This window comes from Plecotus auritus (assembly GCF_963455305.1).
Source record: "Plecotus auritus genome assembly, chromosome: 8".
Taxonomy (NCBI): domain Eukaryota; kingdom Metazoa; phylum Chordata; class Mammalia; order Chiroptera; family Vespertilionidae; genus Plecotus; species Plecotus auritus.
In genome coordinates this window covers 43,873,447-43,897,011 of record NC_137782.1, presented here as the reverse complement: position 1 = coordinate 43,897,011, position 23,565 = coordinate 43,873,447, and the positions used below count along the sequence as shown (strand labels likewise).

Genomic DNA, 23,565 nt, shown 5'->3' with positions numbered 1-23,565 from the left:
GCCTGCAGTAAAACACAGTCACATTCTAGGAGCCTAGAACTTACTAATTGCTTCCTCATTGACTGGACCATAAAACCACATCACTGGGGCTGCTGAAGTTGTTTTCTAACTCTAACCCAGGCTGAAGTGAAGGAACTCAAGTCTACTTTGAATGTGACTGTAACGTTTTATACAGACTCATTCACCCCCAAAATCTAATAGCAAACTGTAACTTGGCCTTTTGGGGATTAAAAAAAAAAAAAAGCAAAGACATGTGAAAAGAAAAGGAAATCATCCAGCAAAACTTTACAAACCATGCTTGGAAATAAGGAGCATTTCCAGCTTACATAGGTAAAAAGGGCAGTCGAACCTTTACAAGGAACCGTCCACGTAACTGCTGAGAAGGTACTCACAGCACTCGGACATTTTAAATGTCAACAAGGAAGTGAACAGTGAGGAGAAGGGCAGGAAGGAGGGGCACCCAGGCCGGTTTCACATCCTCCTCCAATCACACCGCCCTGTGGACTGGGAGTCCTAATCACTCACCAAGCATTACCAAGAATGCACTTAACTAAACCGCCTGTGCTTTCTCCTTCACGAGAAGTGTTTTAAGGGATCAGGGGCCCAGAAAGACTTTGGAAGAGAAGTAACACTGTAAGTCTCCAGCGTGACAACGATGAGCACACACACAACATAGCCGTATGTGGTTTCCAAGTTTTTTTGCTTGCTTAATTATCCGAAAATGCAAAACCCAAATTCTGTGCATTTACATGGAAATTATAATGATCCTTTTTAAAAAAAAAAAAAAGATGATTTACTAGTAGAGTCTTCAGATTTAAAGTCAGGCACGTGTCTGACTTGCGGAACAAAGGCCATTTCATAAGGACGGGTCTGTGCTCAGTGCGAGGGCAGCAGGCCTCCAGCCCAGCGGCGCTGGTCCCGGCGCCATGCTTGGCTTCTGCCGCTAGGTGGCGCCTGCGCACAATGTATAACCCTCTCCTGCCTGGAGCTTTGTGGGTGGTCCTGGGATTCCAGAAAGGGGATGGAAGAGGCATCTACTTTTAAACAACAGGTATTTATTAGCGAAAGACAGGCACCAAGAACTTGCTTTACGACCCATTAATACAATCCTGCGTATTTCTTTTGAAACACACCTTCAGGCCATGCATCATCAGAATGGCGGTTCATCAGAAGGTCTTAAAGCATCTCCCATTTTGGTTTCTGTTCCTTCATCAATATTTTAAGAGGATTAAAACATGGAGAGCTTTGCCCTAACTGGTTTGGCTCAGTGGATAGAGCATCGGCCTGCGGACTCAACGAAGCTCCCTGGCTTAGGTAATGATATATACAATTCCACGCATGACACAAGCAACGTGAACTACAGTAACAACAATAGTAAAGTCTAAGTCATAAGAAAAATGATGGGATCAGCACACTGTGAAAACTGAGTCATCCTACATTAAAATGCTTATACATGAACGGACAAGGGCATGCACCTTGGTTGCGGGCACATCCCCAGTAGGGGGTGTGCAGGAGGCAGCTGATTGATGTTTCTCTCTCATCAATGTTTCTAACTCTCCCTTCCCTCTCCCTTCCTCTCTGTAAAAAAATCAATAAAATATACTTTTTTAAAAAAACATGGAGAGCTTTAAATTAATTATATACTGGAATTATTTGGCAAAAATCCATTAAAATAAAATAACACATCCATATGCATTAGACTTTGGGGACCAGCTTTATAGTACCTCCAAAAGTCCAAAGCTGTGAAAATTTATTCAATTTAGTGATCTAGTCACTGCCTGAAAGCATTTTAGTGACTTAGTAATAACTAACTTTAAAACGGTTTCCAGTAGGTATTTTTACATTGGCTTCAAAGTAGTTCCTCTCAAAGTTAGAACAGGTATGTTCCAGGGGTGTGGACACAGTGTCCAGTCCAAGAAGGCAGGCTCATTTAATGAAGAACATTGTCATGGGGAGACTCAAGTCTGTAGGTCTGAGTCCTAGTTCCAGGGCCACGTCTGATCCCAAGTCTAATATGGGAAATCACCTCCTCCAGTTATGCCAGCTGGGGGAGCATCCCTTCATTCGACCAGTGAGGGCTGCCCCCGTGTGCCCGACACTCTGCCCTGCTCCATCGATGCACATTACTAGCCCTCCCGGGGCTTCGAGTCGGAAAACCAGGAGTAATCAAGACTGTGTGTAAGCAGTAGGGAGGAAAAGGGAAACCATTTCTACAGCTGGCTCTTCCCTCCAGTCTGCCCGGAGACAGACGACACAGACAGGGCACTTCACAGGGTGCGTGAGACAGTGCGTGCGAGGTGTGGTGATTACATCCCTTCACAAACAGAACTTTGTCAAAACTGAAATTATTTTCATTCCTTGAGTATTTTCACGTGTGTCTTCTATCAAGCGGACTGAATGTGCTAGCCCAGTGGTCGGCAAACCCATTAGTCAACAGAGCCAAATATCAACAGTACAACGACTGAAATTTCTTTTGAGAGCCAAATTTTTCAAACTTAAACTATATAGGTAGGTACATTGTTATTAACTTAATTAGGGTACTCCTAAGATGGCATTTGCTAAAAACGTCCTCCATCTGATTGAGGTACACTCAAGGGCCCAAAGAGCCGCATGTGGCTCGCGAGCCGCGGTTTGCTGACCAGTGTGCTAGCCACAGCCCTTCTGAGCATTCGCCGGAACTTGCTAACTCCATGCCCACAAAGTGAAAACTATTATTTAACAGAACTAAATTCGATAAAAGGAGCACCCCACCTTGCCTCATCCAACAGCCTCTCCCTCTGTCAGGGCTCCAGGTGGGGAGAGCATGGCCGGTCCCAGCCCAGCACCTGTGTGTTACAGAGCCATCAGCGGAGCGGTGGCTGTGGGGCCTGTGAGCCAGGTTGGCCACCACCTATCTGGCCAGTTATCTCTCCCACAGCAGGAGGCCAGCACAGGTGTGTTACAGCCTTTTATGGGTATAAACATATAAATGAGAATAAATGTGTAGATTTTCTGTCTCTCTGACATGACAAGTTCAAACTATTATAGAAATATTAAATCTCAAAAGTTCCACTTCACCGAGACACTTAGTGGAAAGAACTGCTTTATATATTTTACTTAATAATTTAAGCAGCTCTTCTCAAACCCCATCACTAAATGTTTCCGTAATCTCAGGCAGGCTACCTGAGCCACATACTATGCTGAAATAGGACTATAATTACAGTATCCTTCATTAAATGTGAAAAAACAAGCATATATACATTCTCGTTTGTGAATGTCTTCATCCCTTAGTTTTATTTTCTCTCCTTTTTATCTAAAGAGACAATACATGTATCCCCTTTGTTGTGTATCTTCAGTTGTGCCCCTAATTTATAGCTCACCTCCAATTTATGCAGTTTTTAAAGTCAAGACAGAAAAATCACAAGCCCCAAGGCCACAATGCCATCCAGAGGCTCGAGCATCTCTGGAAAGCCCCAGCGACTGAAGTGGGTTTTCTCAATCACTGAGTCATAGTTCTATTTGGAGAAGGAGTTGCAAAATCTTATTTCTGTGATTGTTTTCCAGGAGCCTTGGCTAAGCAGGAGCCCTGCATCTATGAATTAGAGGTTTGTAAAGCTATGCGAAGGGTTTTCCAACAAATCCTATTAGCTGGACTGAAAAGGAAGTGCCCTCAGCCTGGTCCCGCTGCCCCCCTCTGGCCTGGCATCCCTTCCACGGCTGTCTAAGAAGGCCCTGCAGCTGGCCGGCCAGCCCGAAATAACTCAGGACAGGAGCTATCTGGGGCAAAGGAGAGGACCACGGGGCCAGGAAACAACGGGTCACCGGCTACGCGCTCGGCCACAAAGCTCCCCACAGCCTTCCTCCCTGTTTAAGAGCGTGGCCTCGTCTGAAGAGTGACAAAGAAAACCAGCATTTCTGAGAATGACTGCGAGACGGTTCCTGGACAGCGAGGATATCTCAGGGCCTGTGCGTGCACCAGGGTGCACGTGTGCGTGTGTGTCCATGCGTGGGAGAGGACAGCAGCCCTCCCAAGGGGTGGGGCAGCTCTCTGAGGACATATTTTGAGGGCACAGGACATCTCAGCCCCATCTTCTACTTGCGAAGGATGCCATCATGTTTGATACTGATTAATTTATTCGCTCTTTAAATAAAACCTTTCTAACGTCAGGGCAACGCCTCCTGCTGACTTCAGTGAGCAAAGCACACACCACTGTTCTCGCAGGGGGAGACGGGTGCTAATCAAATAACCAAGAACAAACGTGACCACCCAGAGATGAAGGCAGCAGGCCCAGTGCCTACCAGAAGCTTCCACCACGCTGCCTCGCTCTGCCTGCTCCACCGTCTGTGTCCAGGATACCTCCCCGTGACCCATGTGATCTGAGCTCTGCCTGTGCACCCAGGTAAGAGGACAGTGCCTTCAGGGATAGGGGCCCAGCTCCTCCCGAGCACACTGAGGTTGCTAAGGCAACAAGCAAGATGCACGACTGCAGAACCGGAGGTGCCTGGAAAAGCTGCAGCTGCTGTTCCTGAAACTCAATTTTAAGAACAGCAACCACTTAGCGACTCTGACATCTTACGCTGTCTTCTCTCCAACCAAAAAAACACCTGCATCAGGCTGCTGCGTCCCTGTGCCCCTTTGCTTCCCACACATGCTGGCAGCTCACGACTGCACACAGGACTGAAGCAGGTCTGCGGCTGTGGTGGCCGAGTTGCACCACAGGGCGGAGAGTCGTAAACCACATCTGAAAACAGACTGAGCTCACAACGTTGGCGATCCACGCTGCTGAGTCACCCTGCCATCACCTGGACATCATGGCCACGCTCACTGGCCACGCCAACCCGCGGTATCTCATTCTACTCTCTGTCCAAGTCTGCCTGTCTGTCCTGATGCTTCTCTCCACACACACACACACACACACACACGTGCACATGTGTGCACACAGTCCCACATGTGCTATCTCAATGTAGTCACACACAGAAAGTCGCATGGGTGCACACCCGTTTTGCACACACAGTCATGCACACCATTTCCCACAAGAGAGCCATAGGGTTTAGGCAGGGAGGACTGTGGGGTCAGTACTGTCCAGCCAGATAGTTACACACATGACCCTGAGTCCTGAGACCCCACTCACTCTCCCACAGCCAATTACAAAGTCCAGAATGTCAACCAAAGGAATACACCGTCCTTTAGGAGAAAATGTGTGTGCGTGTGTGTGTGCGTGTGTTAAGGCTACTTTTAAAAGCTGAGGGCATCCGTCCATACCCTTAGACACTTAAAAGTGACAAATCTTACAGGCCAGCATGCGCTGAGCAGCGCACACACACGGGTTCCATCTTTTCTTGTATTCAGACTTTTATGGACTGTATGATTATATAACACACACACCAAATCTACATGTAGCTGCAAAAATGAAATGGTTATTATTTTTAGAAATTGGGAAAAACTGTATTAGTCACACACAATAGTCACAGTGTCTTCCACACCACAGCTCCGCTGTGAGGACACAGACAGAGGACGAGCGGCTCTCGGCAAGCGCTGACGGCTCCTGCTCGGCCACATCTGGCACGCCACACACACCCTGCGAGCCCCTGCCCAGCATCCCAGACCCCACACAGAGCCCAGCCCTGGGCAGGAATCACACAGGTCCGCTCGGCAGAGGAACAGGGCACCAGGGCGAGGACTGATGCTCTAACAAGGCAAAGCTGAGGGAGAATATGAAGGCATGTGTGATGCAGTACAGTGACATGAGCCCAGGGATCCACATGCTGGCCACTTAACTCGGATGCAGCAACAGCAGCCCGCGCTCCGGGTACCTGGCCATGCCCACTACATGTCCATTTCCCACCACCCAGAGCCCTTTTCTGCACCATCACCCTAGACCAGCGGTCACCAACCTTTCAAACCTCACTGACCACCAGCTGGCGACCGCTGCCCTAGACAGCAGCCAGTAGGCTTCATCATTGAGGGACTACAGCATGAGATGGCCAAAGTCAGGGGAAGTGGAGGTCCGTCTGTGTGTCTGGTCCATGAGGCAGGCCCCCCAGCTCCAGGACTGTGGTTTCTGAAGCTGAGTCCAGGACCCAGGCTCCCAGGAACCAGCCACTGGGGAAGGAACAGTGTGCCGGGCCCTCCTCCGCCCAGGGAAGAGTGTTCCCACAGAGCTCACAGGAAATGTCATCTGTCATTTCACCTGCACAGAGAACCAGGGGACGGCATCAGGAATGTGAGTACCGCGTCCTGAGGGGGGTTCATTTCAGAGCTCCTGCCTCCGCTCAGTCCCCACACTCCGCGCCCGGGCGGCAAGGAAGGAAGGCCGACCCTTCTTCCCAAGGCGCTTCCTCGAGAGTTCGCACCCACCCCACCAAAGAGGAGCAGCTTCAAGCAGTCACTTCGGTTCCAACATCCAATTAGCTCTGTTTGCAAATGAGTCCAGATGCTGGCAGCAACTGTCTTCAGTCACTGGAAAGGAAACCAGCTAACTCACAGGAGCAGCCTCTCACAGCCCGTCCTTCCCCACAAAAGGCATGCTGTTCTGAATACAAGGTCAGAGTCCAGCCTGCACATGGAATCACTAAATCTCACTGGAGGGGGGAAGACTCAGGAAAGAGCAATGTTCACTTAGGAACGAAGCCTCCACGCAGCAGGATTTTTATAAAGAAAAGCTTCGGAGGCGGTACAGGGCACTCCTGGACGAGCCCGTCCCACAGGAAGAACTGTCACACACAGGCCACTCGCTCTCTCTTACAGAAGCTGTGACGCTCCCCAAATCCATCTCCATGTCACGACGTGTCCTCGGGCAAAGCCGATGGGGGAATGTTGAATGTGCTTTACCCAATGTCAAAAGCCATGAATTTTCCCATTAATAACCCCAATAGAAGATCTGCAAGTTATCCACACTTACTGCTTTGGGCTTTTTGGCTTATAATCAAATCTTTGATCCAGTTTCAAACCCAAAACTTGATCCAAGCCCGAAGGCCATTGTAGGTTCAAGAAACAGACACCAGCAGTTCTTACAATACTCACCACGCAGACTTCACCTGCAGCCTCTGAGTAGTAAATGGAAGGTCATCTTTCGTAAGTACAACCACACACCTGAACCTCCACAGTCACCGAGACCAAGGTTTAAAGTCTCATCTAAAGTACAACTCTGAGTCTTGAGTTTGGCAAAAAAATACATATATATATTTTTTAATATATATATTTTATATGCCTCCTTCCTGGGTTGATTCTAGATAAAAGAACACATACTCCCTCATTTTTCCACTCTCTGTCTCCAAATTAAAGGGGGAGAGCAGCTTTCATCCCAAATTACAGCTGTTGTTAACAATCAAACCAAGAGGAAAGAAAGGCAGGAATATCCAGCCATTCTCATGCTTGGCAGACGGAGCCCGAAAGACCTCCATAAATAACAGAGAATGCGGGTCAGGCTGGTCGGGGATACTGAGAAATAAACAGACGCCACGATCTTGTCAGCGTGCAGCCATTTGAAGGCTGCTGCAGAGCTCCGAGGTGAAACTTGGCAGCGCTCTCTGCGAGCTGCTTTGAACTCGCAGGCTTCCACTCATAACAACTACTGATGGCTCATCCGGTCCCTGGTCCCCGACTTCAAAGGGCAGGCTCTCGGCCCAGCCAGGCAGAGACCGGACCCAGCCCAGCCTCAACTGTTTCACTCTCTGTGCCTCCCGGCACTCTCGGCATGTTATTAACCCAGGAAAACGCGGAGACGGAAGCCTGGAGGACGACTCCGGGAACCTGGAGAAACTTTCAAAATCTGAAAACACTTCTGCCTTGACCGGATTTGAAAACTTGCATGACATGCTGTCCTGATCAGGGTATTTGCAAGCAGAGCATCAATTTCTGGAACACTTGCTTTGTTAAAATATGCAAATAGGTGCCAGATCCAAGGACAATTTTTTACTACCTTACCCTATCACATTAAGTAATCCTCCATAAAAACCCACCTTAGAATTTACATCTGCTAAAGCTTTGCTACTTAAAGCCAAGAAGTAATAAAACTAGAAAGGATTTTTTTTTCTTCCTTTTTGGATGTAATTAATTATATAAACGTGGGAGCTTTCAATTAGAGAAAATACTGCATCGAAGATTTTAGTATTCCTAAAACCAAAAATACGTAGTTCCTTTTATGGAATTACTGCCAGGTGAGGTTCTGCATAAGTTTTGGACATTTCTAGCGTTATTTACATCATCTCAACCTCTGAAGAGAGTGGTATTTAAATAGTCAAAGGAGGGTTTACCTATTAAATGGGAACTCCCATAGTTTTGCTAGTTACCAAGTTGCAAAGGTTCCCTCAGCCTAGTGGTCAAATACAGCTGCGACCTTTTAGAATCAAAGGATAAGCAGTTTGTTGGTGAAATAAATGTGTCAGTAAGATAACAGTATTTTTAGATTGCTCTTTCCCAATGCTGTAGGAGTCCCCCACATACTGTATCACTGCTGCGGACAACGTCTTTCTCTAGAAGTCACCCCGATCACTACCTGAAATTCACTGGCCTAAGGTATTTTTTAAAAACAGGATAAAAAAGACTGTTTCTTGGATTATCCTTATATGTGACAAAAGAAGGGTGGAAGGCCAACAGCCTCCACTCAGAAACGCCAAATCTTCTAGCAATAACTTCATTTAATGTAATTAACCTCCCTCTCCCCTTTGGGAGCCTATAATGCAGTGAGTGCTAAGCTACAAGAAAAAGAACCATCACTGTAAAACACAGGCCACACATTTCCACGGATGCTTACTAGCCTTGACTGACAGGAACTGGCCCCAAACGACAGGGGAGCAACAAGACTTGTTAAAAAGTACCTTGGCAGAAGTGGCGCTCGCCTCCAAACCACTTTCAGGTGAAGCTAGGCCCTTCAACTGACTCACCAAGACCGCATCTCCAAGTAACCCCAGGATGCAGAGCCTATTTCCATCACAGACCAATCCATTCCAGCTAACTTGAGATCTGGGTGCATGTTGTTAGGTTGGGGGAGTGGGAGGAGCCACTGTTTTTATGACTTTTCTGTCTGCGTAGTGGAATCCACGACTAATACATCAGTAATTCTTCAACAGTTCAAGCACGGGACAAAGATTCCCAAGAGAACAGTGATTTGCCATGGATTTTTTTCACACATATTTGCTTAGCAGTTTTTCAAACCGAAACTACATAAGGATAGGCCATCCATAGGCAAAATCAATTTAGAACCAGAAGAAATGGGGCCACTGATTTCCTCAGACTGCTTGGGGGAGGGGTGGTGGGCAGAACAAGTCCTAGAAAACCTCAGCCATAGATAGAGGATGTACCACTGAGATCACAAAACATTTCTCTATGTCTGGGCAGCCTATATGTCAAGTACGATTTCTGGGACTTTTTTGAATTTGGATTAAGGAGAGAGATCTATGCATGTGACATAGTTTCAGTGGTTAGGACTGGAGTCTTTCATTCACACCTTAACTCTTAACAGACTCTGGGGGGCAATTGCCAATGTCCAAAATACAGGGAGAAACTGTGGTCCCTCCAATACACCAGGGACACTGGCATCCACCACAGAACAATGCCAACATAAGGGAGGCCAACAGCCTCCACTCAGAAACGCCACCCACAGAACTCCAAACAAGACAGAACTTTCCAAAGCGATGTCCTAGTACATTGCATAGTTATTATGATACTAGAGGCCCAGTGCACGAAAATTTGTGCACTTGGGGGGGGGTCCCTCAGCCCGGCCTATGCCCTCTCGCAGGCAGTCTGGGACCCCTTAGGGGATGTCCACCTGCCAGCTTAGGCCTGCTCCCTAGGTGATCGGGCCTAAGCTGGCAGTCAGACATCCCTCTGGCAGCCTGGGAGCACTCAGGGAATGTCCAACTGCGGCTTAGGCCCGCTCCTCTGCAGCCGCCTCTGCAGAAGGGCGGGGGGCGGGGGGCGTGCCGGGACCACCATGGCTGGCCTGGCAGCGCAGGCTCGCTGGCCCTGCCCCTCGCCCACTGGTCCTTCTGCCATCTGGTCTAATTAGCATATTAGCTCTTTATTCTGTAGGACTAGAGGCCCGGTGCATCCATGCACCAGTTGGGTCCCTCGGCCTGGCCTGCAGGGATTGGGCCAAAACCAGTTCTCTAACATTCCCAAGGGGTCCCGGATGGCAAGAGGGTGCAGGCCAGGCCAAAGGTCCCCACCAGTGCACAATCTGGGCCAGGGAGGGACTGCGGGAGGGCTCCAGGGTGTGTCCAGCCTATCTTGTCCAGTCCCAATCTGCCGGACCGCAGCAGCAAGCTAACTACCAGAGAGTCTGGCCCCTGGTGGTTATTGCGCCAACGGTCGAACACTCAGACACTTAGCATTAGGCTTTAATTATATAGGATTATTGATTATATTCCCTATGCTGAACTTTACATCCCCGTGACTATTCTGAAGCTAATCCTATATAATAAAAGGGTAATATGCAAATTGACCCTAACAGTAGAACAACCGATCGCTATGACACTCACTGACCATCAGGGGGCAGATGTTCAATGCAGGAGCTGCCCCCTGGTGGTCAATGCGCTTCCCCCTGGTGGTCAATGCTCAGCCAGAAGCCGGCCCATGGCTGGCCAGCACAGCAGTGGTGGTGGGAGCCTCTCCTGCCTCCACAGCAGCACTAAGGATGTCCAACTAAGCTGTTAGTCGGACATCTCCTGAGGGCTCCCGGGCTGCCAGAGGGATGTCTGACTGCCAGCTTAGGCCCGATCCCCCAGGGAGCGGGCCTAAGCTGGCAGGTGGACATCCCCTGAGGGGTCCCGGGCTGCGAATTTTCCTGCACCGGCCTCTAGTATAAAATAATACTGAATGTCAACTGTAGTTGGAAAGTAAAATTTTAAAAAATAAAATCTGTGTCAGCTGAAATGATGGCATGTAGTTATTTCAAGCATCAAAGCTAACACAATAATTGTGTTCATTTACCAAGTTTAAGTTACTCATTAACACTTCCTAAAACATTTTGCAAAAGACGGGCCTTTCCTCTCCAGTGACTGTCATCTGTGTCCGGGAGGCCACCCCTACAGCATCATCCTCCAGGACCCGCTTCAGAGACTGAAAGGAAACTTCAAGGTCAAGGTCCTCAGTGCTGTACAGAGCACTCAAGTATCTCACACCACCCTGATGCACTGTGTACAACTGTTAGAAAACACTGAGTTATTTTTTAATCGAGCAACCAAACTAAAGGTAGTTTTTTATTCTTCTGAATCTCTTTTTCCATAGCACTGAACCTCAACAGAGCCTGTATGTGGACTTAAAAGTTTTAGCAAATAAAACTGGAAAAAGAGAAACTCCACCAAAAGTTCCCCCTTTTCTTCCTCAGCTAATTGTTCTTGTAACACTCGCAGTGTGAGAGAACCAGAATCTCCCGTCGGCAGTAAACACACCAAGGATTGCTCAACAGGCTATAATCAGCCAACCATAGACAGACAGGCAACAAGACCAGACACTTCCACGTGCGTGAAGTGACATAAGCTTCCCACAGAGGCCTCACGGCAAGACACTTCCCAGAGAAAACACAGGACAGCCAGGTGATCTGAATTTCAGAAGCACGACAAATGATTTTGGGGGCATAAGTATGTCTCAAATATTACGTGAGACATACTTATGCTATTTACACGCAAAGGTATACGCACCCCTATGTTCACTGCAGCATTATTCACGGTGGCCAAGAGTAGTTGGGAACAGCCAAAGTGCCCTACGATAGAGGACTGGACAAAGAAGATGTGGTACATATACACAATGGAGTACTAAATGGCCATAAGAAAGGATGAAATAGCGTCATTTACGACAACATGGACGGACCTTAAGAACATTATGCGAAGTGAAGTAAGTCAAACAGAAAAAGCTAAGAACTATATGATTTAACTCATATGTGGAATAGAAAACTGAAACTTATGAACACAAACAGCAGTATGGTGGTTGCCAGAGGGAGGGAGGGTGGGGAAAGAAAGGAGTCCTCATATGAGGTGACTGGAGATTTGATTTTGGGTGGTGGGCACATGGTCCTATATACAGATTTTGTAAATTAGTAATCCATACATGAAACCTATATCTTCATGCCGAGTAATGTCACCCCAATAAAATTAAAAAATAAAATGTAAAAAATAAATTAAATAAATAAATAAATAAATAAATAGAAAGAAACAGGACTCATTGTTTACCTGACAATCATATTTAACAGGAATCCTGTACTGCTATTTACTAAATCTGGCAACTCCATAACTTTTTCTCAACTAAAATAAACACATTATTTGGATGAATTACATCAAACAAAGGAGCTGAGAAGTGACAGGGCACAGGGCTATGAGGATGACAATGGCAACTCCAGGTGACCCTTCCTGGTGCTCCTGGGTCCAGGGGCCTCGGTCTGAGATTCTGTCTCTGGCCTTGGGACAGACGGCAGGAAGGAAAAGAGCAGGCCCTCATCTCCACTGTAGCCATGCACAGCTAGCTCACAGGTGTGACACTATAGCCATGCACAGCTAGCTCACAGGTGTGGCACTGTAGCCGTGCACAGCTAGCTCACAGGTGTGGCACTGTAGCCGTGCACAGCTAGCTCACAGGTGTGGCACAGCTCTGAAAACTACAAACATCTACAGCAATACACCCTCCCCACCAAATAGCAGATCTTTAAGTTCTAAGAGAAAGATCTTTAACTTAAGAAAAAAAAAAACCATGAAATTCTGACCCAGAGTGGAAAAGGCAGTCCAGCCTGGGCGATTTTATCTCTTCCTAAACTTTCAAGCGCATGCCCTTTTGTCACTGGGGCTCCTAAACAATCTCAGGAATCTGATTCTTGGTGGTGTGTGGGCTATCACCGTGGAAACTGCAGACTCTTCCTCCTGGCGCAGCACAACCTGTGCAGAAGCTTCCAGTTCAGCCTCCAAAATTCCCAAGTCAGAACTCTGTGAATGAGTCACCCCGGCATTCAAGAACTTTGCAAATCATCTTCAGGTGACATATTTAACTGCATTTTGGGGATATTGCTGATCCTTCTCTGTCAGTCAAGAAGGTTTTAGGGGTTTGTGCCTTGTTTCCAATCTCCATAGCTCTGCTCTGCCCCACCAAACATCATCATTTCTCAAAAAAAAAAAAAAAACAAACGAAAAAAAAAAAACACAGTGCCCAGGAACATTTCTTAGAAATTTTCAATCTACCCCACCACTAATCTAATACCAAAATAGTCTGTATAAATCCTATCTCATGAATCATGCAGTAATCATTTCTTAACCAATAATAATAATGCAGGCGAGTTTTAAATCACAGTAACTAGATGACACTCTGGAAACGTGACCATCATTTAGAAATCAAACATGATGTTCTCTAACAGTCAGTCCAGTGAACGCATTGCTCCAATAATGCTAACATTGGGCTCGGTCGCTGGACTGGGGAACAATTATGGCGGCACCACTCTCCAGCAGGTTTCGGATATGAGAGTCAGGCACGCAGGGAATTTTCTAGAGGATGGTCAAGGCATCGGAGGGTCCCACTGAATTACTGTTTCAAATGATACATTTCAATAGCCAACTGCATTTTTAGATGAAAACAGCACTCCTAGTACATTTGGAATGCAGTTTGTTCACTGTGCTGAAAGTCATTATTCTGCACTCAGAAGAAAGAACATGAGTAATACTCTGATCTGCACATTTTTACGGGAACATATTTGGCAGCTAGCAGTTAGCCCAAATGTCTTACTAATCTGTGAGAATTCTTCCCTCAAATCAACGGCTGCCTGTGTGGATACACCAGAATACTGGACTCCACGGTGCTGACCATGCACACAGAATCTGGCAGCAGTGGAAGTATGACCTTCTAATTTTTAACCCGAGAAGAATACACCTCCTCTTGCCTTTTTACTGCTAGTAAAATCTGAATCTAAAACCACAATCGCTTTTAATATGCAGAGCTTATGCAAATTATATGCAAATATTGGCTCCAGTGATAGCCTACAGAGGTTTCGTGAAAAACTGGCCTCAGATTCTGTCCAGCACACAGGACATTAAGAACCAAAAAAGAAAATAACCCTAAACTTACAAATGAAAAATTTAAAACATGTGCCAGAGATGCATACACAACAAAAACACTCAGCTAATAAAACCTAAGTGCTTGAAGAGTCTAAACTTACTAAATAATTCAGTGCACCCCCTAGGAGCAAGCCGGCCAAGGTGGATGCAAATGAAACAGCAGCCCACTGAGCAGAGAGCCTCTGACCCCAGAACACCATGCCTGCTGGAGGGCATCCCAACTCGAGAGAGGGGGGACAGGTTTCCTTCTGAATTCCTGGGCCTGGACCCTGCACCCCCACTTGCAGTGGGCTCAGCCCTGACAGGGACAGGGGGGCCTGTTTTCCCAGCAGCCTGAGAATTCAGTACCGGGCCACAGGTTACATGGGCAGGGGCTAGAAGGTCTCTGCAGTTTCTCCCCACTGCACAGAAGGTCTCCCTCTTAGAGAGACAGCCCGAGGGCCCCCTTGTGACATGGCACAAGACAAATGCCCAAAACCTGCAGCAGACATACATGTTCCAGGAACAGAGAGGGCCACTGCCTGGAAGCCACAAGTGCAGACTTTAGGGTGACAAGGCAGAGGAAGGGATCAGCCAAGACGGCGCGAGAGGTGTCCAGTATGTGTGCCATGGAGACAGGACGCTCAGGTCACACGGAGGGCAAGTGGAGCATTCCAGAGAGGATATTGGGGGACAGTGAATGTGCAGCAGGGGAGATGGGTGGGGTATCAGGGCCCCAGCTGCCCCCCCCCCCAAAAGGAGCCGGAACTCTCCCTCTTGCAACCTGACAGTGTCTGAGCTTCAACAATACTGGCAATGGCCTGAAGCAGATGCAGCCAGATGTGCCACATCCCAGGTACAGAGGAACAGACAGAATCACAGATAGTGCAGTGGTGGGAATATGGGCGAGAGTGACATGTGTCCGTCCAGAACAGCTCTGAGACAAGGCACCATCTAGGGTCAATGCACCGGGAGGGCCCCAGCTGCATTGACCAGATGTGAGCCCATGTCCACTGCAGGGGCACTTCTTCTTCCAGGACTGACCCTCAACCCCCCTCACATCCCTATGGTATGCAACCCATGGTTCAGAAGCGAGATCAGAGCAACTCACTCTGTAGACACCCCTCGACCTGGTGCAATCTGCCCCCCTTCACAGATAAGGTCACTCCTGATGGGACTGGGTGAAAGACCCACACTCAGCTCTTTCTATTCACTATTGATGGATAAAATCTACAAAGAGGAGTCCTGACGTTTCCTGTCAGGAGTAACAAGTTCCAGTCCGAACTGGAGAAGGTCAAGTGCTCCTCTCCATGACACAAGAGCAAAGGTGACCCTTAAACCCCAGGGAAGGAGCTAAAATCACAGCCCCATCACCCATACTGCACACTGAGGAAGACAAAGACTAGCAGGGCATGGAGACGGACACAAAGGAATCCGGTATGTGAGCGAAGGCGGGGACATTGTCACATCAAATAAGGCTCTGTAAACACAGCACACGCGTTTTTATTGGAATCCAGGAAAACCATTAATTTCACCTTTAGAGAATGGCCGCTCGGTGCTTCCCACAAGCAGCTTCCTGAGACAGGATGACACCGGTACCCACCACGTGGAAGACCAGCTTCTGCAGAGCAAGCTGAGCTGCCTCCATCCCATCCTGCCCATGGATGGCGTGAGAGCAGACGGGGATCTGGACCCTGGACGGAGCTGAGCCAGCCTGTGACCGTGTGCCTCTACCCTCCAGTGACAAACGGGGACAGAAGCCCTTTCCCAGGCCAGGAATTGGACCCTGTGGACCTGTTCTGGTTCTAACTCTAGTGTCAGAAAGAGTGCCTACAGGACGCCCACGATGCCAGGCACACACAGGAACACATTAACAACAACCCCTTCAATGAGCGTCATGGCCCCCACACTGTCACCATGGCAACTGGACACTCACTCAGGGCTGAAGACTCACTGCAAAAAACAACAAAAAAAGAATTACAATCTAGGCATCGAAGCTCACATGCCTTCCACCAACCACACTGTCCTTCGGGAATAAATACACCACTTGCCTTTGAGCAAATTATAAGATTTCCCTGTGCCTCAGTTTCCTCACTGGTAAAATGGGAGGGACATAACAAACATCTTGGAGTTTGCATCTCCCAGCTTAAAAATTCTATGATTCTACTATATTGTGTCAAAAAAATTACAAGAGCCCTAGCCGGTTGCTCAGTGGTTAGAGCTCAGTGGTCAGCTCAGTGAAGTGGAGGGTTGTAGGTTTGATTCTGGTCAAGGGCACATACCTCGGTTGCAGGCTCAATCCCCAGCCCCAGTAAGGGCACATGTGGGAGGCGAAGAATGGATGTGTCTCTCTCACATCGATGTTTCTCTCTCTGTGTTCTCTCCCTCTCCCTCCCACTCTCGCTAAAAATCAATGGAAAAAATACCCTCGGGTGAGGATTAACAACAACAAAAATTACGAGAGAGAGAAAAAAATAAAAGAAGTGTTTGAATTTTGCTAACATACCAAAATGTTTGCATGGTGTTTGTTTTACAGTTCTGAGTGCGCACATCCCATATGTGCCTCCTGGTGACAGGGAGAAAAATCCCAAAGCTTAATCTCTAGAGCCTGATGTCTTTCACAGAATAATAAATTCATTCTGGAACGGCAGGGAACATGGTGTTCTGTTCAAGCAAATACTAGCATGCATGCCATGCATAGATGATCAGCATTGGAGAATCAGAATACAGTGAAGCACACTGTTCCCATCATAACTCAATTTTCCTCGGTAATTCAGAGCATCCAGGCTACGGCAGCACCACATGAACAGTCGTCACCAGGCCTATGTGCTTACGATGCTGATGGAGAGCCATTTCTGGTTGCTAAGATGCCAACTAAACCACCGGGCATTCTGCACTCCACAGTCAAGTACATCTGAGTGTTTTCCTTAAGAAACTTCTCTGCATTTGATAATGAGTAAGAATTAAATATGAAGGTTTTCTACTCTTACTTCATCTATTCCCAACTAAATCAATTCCTCAGTTTTCAGGGAAGTGTGAAACCATGAACACTGTCGTCACCAGTTACTTCTTTTAGCTAGACTCACTCTAAATCCTCTTACAATGGGTGGACATACAGAAACATGTCCCCTAAACTGTTCTCGTGACTGCCCACGCTGCACAGAGAGAAACAACAGTAGCTGTTCAACCTCTGTGCTGGCTGTATGACCCGCCCTGGTCCTCCCCACCAGCCAGCGCACAATTGGGGACAAGTGGCCAGTCGTAGAGCATGCACTCAGCTAACATTTTATAACCAAAGACTGGATCTTCTTTCAATTAAGACGGTGCAGGAGTGTAGCCTGGAGGGAGGCAGCTGGCAGAGAAATAGGAAAATGCAGTAACCTCATTTCTCCCTTTAATTATCTTTCCTTCCCTTGACATACTGTCTATTTCTGAAACTATCTCCTTCATTGCTCCAACTGCATTTGATACTGTGGCCCTAGTTCTATTGAGCCATCTAGCTTGGCATCTTGTTCGGTCGAAAACAGTCACACGATGTCATCTAAAACTTGGAGGTTTACTATCAATTAAGTAATGGTGATTATACAAAGATATGTGCAGAGGCGAGCTCCACCGCGTATGGATTTGATGGGATAGGAGAGGTTAGAATAAGAAGAAATTGTGCAAACCCGGGGCATTCACATAAATTTTAGCAGAAATGATAGGCAGCTAAATCGTAGAGACAGGCTGCTGGGAGTTTCGCATTGATACAGGTTCAACACCTACGATGGCCCCCAGCACCAGGCAGGGCGATCGGAAGGTGCTCCTCACCATGGCACCAGCTCTATTAAGGGCACAGGTTCCACATAAGGTAGATCCTTCTAAACGTGGTAGGTGGCCTTCCATCGTCCCTACGTCATCCATCCCCATGCTTTCTGGGCCTGATGACTTGAAGGAATAGTCACTGTCCCCAGCCATGACCGCTAAGAGCCTGACTCTGCTCCATTTGAAAATGTTGATTCTTATAAACTTCAATTATATGCCCTCTCAATGCTCCTCTTCCTTAACGAACAGAATTAATTTGCGTCAACTCCGAAAGTATATTTTCTACCTGGGCCCGGCCACTTCCTCAATAGAATATTTCAATCTAGTTCAATAACACGTTTTATGTTATTGAACTTCATTCCCAACTTTGCTCTTCTTATTAGAACTTAGTGATGAGAGCTGCTGGGATCAGTCTTAAGTGAACACAAAAGCAATGTGACAGTGGGCGCTCTCAGAAGGACTAGGCAACAACAGTCAACAGATGGGGAATATCTCATGGAAAAGTACGTTTCTTTTAATCACTCTAATAGTGCAAATTAGCCCCAGATGCAAAGGCAATATTCCAATCCATTCCTGGATGTCAAAAAAAAAAAAGTCTCTGGGTAAAATCATGGCACAATGCACCATGGGGATTACTGGAAGGATGGCAAAGATCAGAATGTCAATGTCAACTCTGTTGCCCCCACTGACCAGGCTCACTCCCATGAATACCACTGTGACCTTGGCTCTCCATTTCTCCGTGTTTGCTCTAACAATTTTAACCAGTCATCCCATCAAAGTTCTATGAGAATTTAAAGTCACTGAGATGTTTTAAAATCTAAGCAATCTTTTAGTAACAGGAAAGAAGAGTATTTCCCAAAGTTATTTGCATTTTTTTAGAAAAAAAAAACAAAAACACAAACTACAGATCATAAGAGAGAATCCAAAATACCCATCTCCTTTTCCAAAATAGCTCCTTCAGAGGCCTGAGCCAAACCCTGCAAGTGAGAGGGTTTGGTGAGTATTAAGTCCACACAGCACACATCTCTCTCCTTAAGGGGCATCCACAAATCAGCGAATTAATGCTACACTCAACCATCAAAGGACACTAGGATTGAAAAGTTGGTGGTTTTAGGAGGAAAGATAATGTCCTCTGGGGTTACATGCAGACCCACACTGTTCTTCAACGTTTTATGCCTCTGTCATGCCATAAATTTATTTTTTTCAAGCTCTCAATACGCTACAATATTCTGTTCACTCTATTGTCAACATATTAAATTCAACTACCATCTATAATCTCATTATAGAATCAAATGTCTCAAAAAATAGATTATGTACAGAGAAAATATGTATCAGCTTATTAAGAGGCCAATGATAACCTTTAAAATTTAGTGAACTAGAGAAAAAGAATCATTTCTAATTATTAGTGAAAATAATTTGACCTTTCCAACATCTTGCTGTTAAAAGCACTACTGAATTAGCTTATGATTAATTATTTGACTGCTATCATAACAGGTGAGGATCAGGCCTAAAAGCTTTCCAAGCATTCAAAATATCTGTCTTCAAAGTAAAAAATAAATAAGATTTAGGTCTAGCCTAATATTTTACCCATGCTCCAAAAAGTTGTCATACTATTATTACTAGAATGTGACCAAGTAAAATCTCTAGTTGTAAAAATTTTTAAAAGGGAACACAAAAAATTAAAATGCCACCCAGGGGTCACAATTGGGTTCCCCAGTTTTGTGGGGGTTTTTTGCATTTTGTTTGTTTGTTTTTTCACTTTTTATTTTTGTGAGAAACTGATAGAAGAATTAAAAAAAAAAAAAAAAAAAAAAGCTCAGGAAACAAGCAATGCATTTTCAGAGAACAATGTATTCTCCTGCTCCTTCCAAGGGCTAATGACTAAGCAGTGAATGGGAAATATGGGTCAATGCATAATGTATTATTATTCACTTACCTGTATGTACACTTATAAATGGTGTTTTCCTCCCTTCAAAACATAAATAGCCCTGCTGAAGCAACTGGGTTTCCATCCTCCCTGACCTTTCAGGTAAAGGCAACATCCATTAAGCAGTTTTCAGGGAGAAGGGAAAAAAAAACATTCCTGGCTATCTTTAGAAAGTGGCAAGTTCTAAAACTTGTAAGAATTACCCAAAACAATGAAGAAAGTATCAAAACTTTTAAGATTTATAAAAAGTAGGAAAATGATGAAAACAAAGTTAGCCAAGTATCTTTAAATGTTTACATAGCTGCTATTTCCAAAGTAACCCTTGCCAATTAGCTGCCTCTAAACCCATAGGGTTACCTGAATCCAGGGAGATTAATTATAACTGTAAACTGATTTGAAGATACTCTTTTACTTGGCTGCCTGGTGCAGGGGAGAAGAGGCGCAGCGGAACGTGTGTGTACATGCGTGTGTGTGCCACCCACGGGTGGGCCTTCTGTGCCTGCTCCTGTGTGCTCGCACACATATGCACACTGTGGTGAGCGAACTAGGTCTGGGACTGCACAGGAAGAGAGCATGCCCCCTGAGTAGCCTGCCACTTGTGGTCTGTCAAATGACTGATGCCCCAGAGAGACTATCAACTCAGTGGGTCAAAGGTGTTCATTTATGCAAACACGTATGGGCAATGAGCAAAAAGGAGTCAGAAGGGGAGCACCAGGCACCTGCATCTGTACCATCAGCCAGAGTTCAGAAACACCCTGCTGGCCTACCTGAGCCCAGAATATCTGGGTATAGGGTTTCTGGTAAAGGGCTACCTGGGCACAGGGTTTTTTTGGTGCAGAACATTGAACTACCTAGCTCTGGGGCTGCTGGGCCTGGAACACCTGGGTTCAGAGCTATCTAAGCCCCAAACACACTGGCATGGGTACTTGGGCATTAGGTCTATCTGGGTTCCTGAACTACCTGAGTCTGAGCCACCTGGCTACATGGCTACTAGGCCTGGACCCCCTGGGTTCAGAAATACCTTGGGAAGAACTATTGGGGCACAGGGCTACCTGGGTACAAAACACTGAGCCAGGTATATCTGGGCTCAGAGATACCTGGGATGGGGCCACCTAGGCAAGGGGCCACCTGGGTGCAGATCCACATGGGTATGGGGTTACCTGAGCTAGGAATACTAGGCCTGGGCCACCTGGGTACAGGACTACCTGAACTAAGACTAGTTGGGCATGGGAAAACCTGGCAGCATAGGCGCATCCACTCACCTGGTGCAGGGTCTGCGGCACCCTCCTCTCCGCTCTCATCAGCACCCTCCTCTGCCAGGCCAGAGCCTGGGGAGTCAGTGGCTGCACAGGCCGATCCAGGGCTGCTGGGCTGTGAGACCGAATCGCCCTCGCTGAGTGAGCCACAGCGGGCACGGGACACACGGTCCCCTGCACCCTCCTGGTCCCTGCGCGCACGGCGGTGCACCCGAGAGTGCAGCACCATCTGGTGGTAGGTGCGGAAGATCTTGCCGCACTCAAAGCACTCGGAGGACTTGCCTTGGCCGGCTGGGGTGGTAGCCCTGCGGCTGGGGCGTGAGGTGGGCCTAGGGTCCAGGGACCCAGGTGCAAGGTCCCCTGGTGCGCCTGCCCTCTTCCGTGGGGGGCCCTGCGCACCAGGCTCTAGCTCACGCTTGCGCTTCTCCTGGCTCACCAGGATGTACTCGCGCCGCTCCTTGTCAAAGGCCACATCCCCAGCCAGCGCCTCGTCCCACGCCCCGTACTTGAGGTACTCGGCCGGCTCGACCACCTTGCCCCTGGTGGCCAGCTGCCAGGCCTGGTAGCTGTTAACCGGGTCCAGCTCAGCCACCCGCTGCCCGGTCTGTCCATGGGCTGGTGTACCCATCCCAACGGGGCACAGGTTCAGGCACTGGAGAAAGAGCTGCTGGGAGTCTGCAGGGCTGAGCTCGCCCTCCCCACTCAGGGCCCGAGTTCTGCCCGCCTCCACCCTGCGGTGGACTGCGTTGTGGGCATTCAAGCTGTCCAGGTTTGTAAACAGGTTCCCGCACTTGGTGCAGACTTCATAGAGGGCCAGGCCGGCCACGATCGCCTCCTCCTGCACCACGTTGTTGATGGTGGCGATGGGGTCCAACTCGCTCTTGGGCCTGTTCTTGCTCCCCGCCTTGGGGCCATGCGCCTTCATGTGGTTTTTCAGGAACCACGGCTCTTTGAACCTCCGGCCACAGATGTGGCAGCCGTGGTCGAAGGAGCCCCTGTGCTTCTTCATATGCGCCTTCAGGAACCAGGTCTGGCTAAAGGCCTGGCCGCACACCTCACACGGGAACTCCCCAGGCGGCAGCTCCGGCTTGCCGTTTGCCACGCAGGCCTCACCACGGGGCACCTGCGCGGTAATGTGGTCCTTCTCGATGTGGCTCAGCAGGGACTCCTCCCGCAGCGTCACGTAGCTGCACAGCCGGCACTTAAAGGGCTTGTGTGCCCGATGCACATGACGCTCCAGGTCCTTCTTGCGCTCGAACTTGCTCTTGCAGAAGGAGCACTGAGCCACTGCCCCGCCATCCTCCGCAGAGCATGCAGCCCCCTCCGCCTCCTTCCTGCTGCTCCTCAGCAGGATCTTGCTGTTGTCCAGCTGCGTGGCGCCGTTCAGGATCCTGTTGCAGGCCGAAGTGCTTTTCGTGGGGCTGGTGCAGCCGTCCAGGCCCTCGGACACACGCGTCTCGCCGGCCTCAGGCTCGTGGCCCTGGATCAGAGTCCCCGTGCGGTGGCTGCGAATGTGGATCTTGAGGTTGCCCTTCTGGGAAGCCCTGTGGTCACAGTAGGGGCACTTGTAGGGCTTCTCGCCTGTGTGCTTGCGCATGTGCTGCGACAGGGAGCTCTGGAAGGGAAAGCTTTTGCCGCAAATGCAGCAGCTGTGGCTCAGGGCCTTATCCCCAGCCACCTCGGGGCCCCTGCGCAGCTCCATCTCGGCCTCCTGGTTATGATCCATCTCAAGGACACGGGCTAGCTCAGCCAGGGTGGCCGGGCTCTTTGTCAGGCAGGCCTGCAGGACAAGGTCTTATCTCTCCATGATCAGAGGAGCCTCCTGCTTCCCAGCTGCAGACGCGCCTGCCACCACAACGTGCATGTCCTACCTGGAGTACATGGTGGAGGGCAGCGAGCACCTGGAACAGAAAAGACACAGAGAAGAGCTTAGGAAGGAGGTGTGCAGGGGAACAGAGACGCAGTCACATCCACCAATGGAGCCGCATGGTCCTCCTTAAAAACATCAATCCAATCCAAATTAAAGAAATGAGGCACCAACAAAAATTCAAACAGATGTATAAGCAGCTACTTTCCTTTCAGAGATCAACAATCAAGCAATTAATTATTGCTAATGATCATGTTAAATAATTAAAACAAACCAATGTAAATGATTATGCACTCAAATAATTTTTATCAAAAAGATATAAAATCTTTAAGAAAAGACTGGTGGGAGTTTGTGGGCGTGAGACACAGCTATAAAAGAGGAGAGCGTGGGAACAAGGAGCAAAGTGAAATGAGGAGGGAACGATGGCAAAGATCGGAGGCAGAGCTCCTGCGGGGCCTCACAGCTGTGAACAGCTCTTACAAAGGTGTGCAGACCGTCAGGAAACGAGTCTTCAGTTAAGAACTTGGATGATGTAGTAAAAGAGAAGCAATGAAGTGCAGAAAGGGAACCCTCAGCTGCTTCAGGGTCTGTGCCCTGAACCAACTACCCCAGGAATAGGTGACCAACGTTGGCTACCCCACGGGCACCACTCCCAGGTGTGTGTGACCACAAGACCAGTTCCAGAGCAACATCCGGTCCTTGTCGCCCCTTAAAGCCCA

At 48.0% G+C, this 23,565-nt stretch overlaps 1 protein-coding gene across 1 annotated transcript in view; it reads right to left on the bottom strand.

Annotated features, from left to right (window-relative positions):
* Positions 1-22,862, bottom strand: part of ZNF516 (zinc finger protein 516) — a 49,162-nt gene extending 26,300 nt beyond the window's left edge. Inside the window, exon 1 of the mRNA XM_080684829.1 lies at positions 20,986-22,862. Coding sequence (XP_080540955.1) covers positions 20,986-22,705 — 1,720 coding nt within the window. The 5' untranslated portion in view covers positions 22,706-22,862. The remainder of the gene's footprint in view (positions 1-20,985) is intronic.
* Between the last annotated feature and the right edge of the window lie 703 nt (positions 22,863-23,565).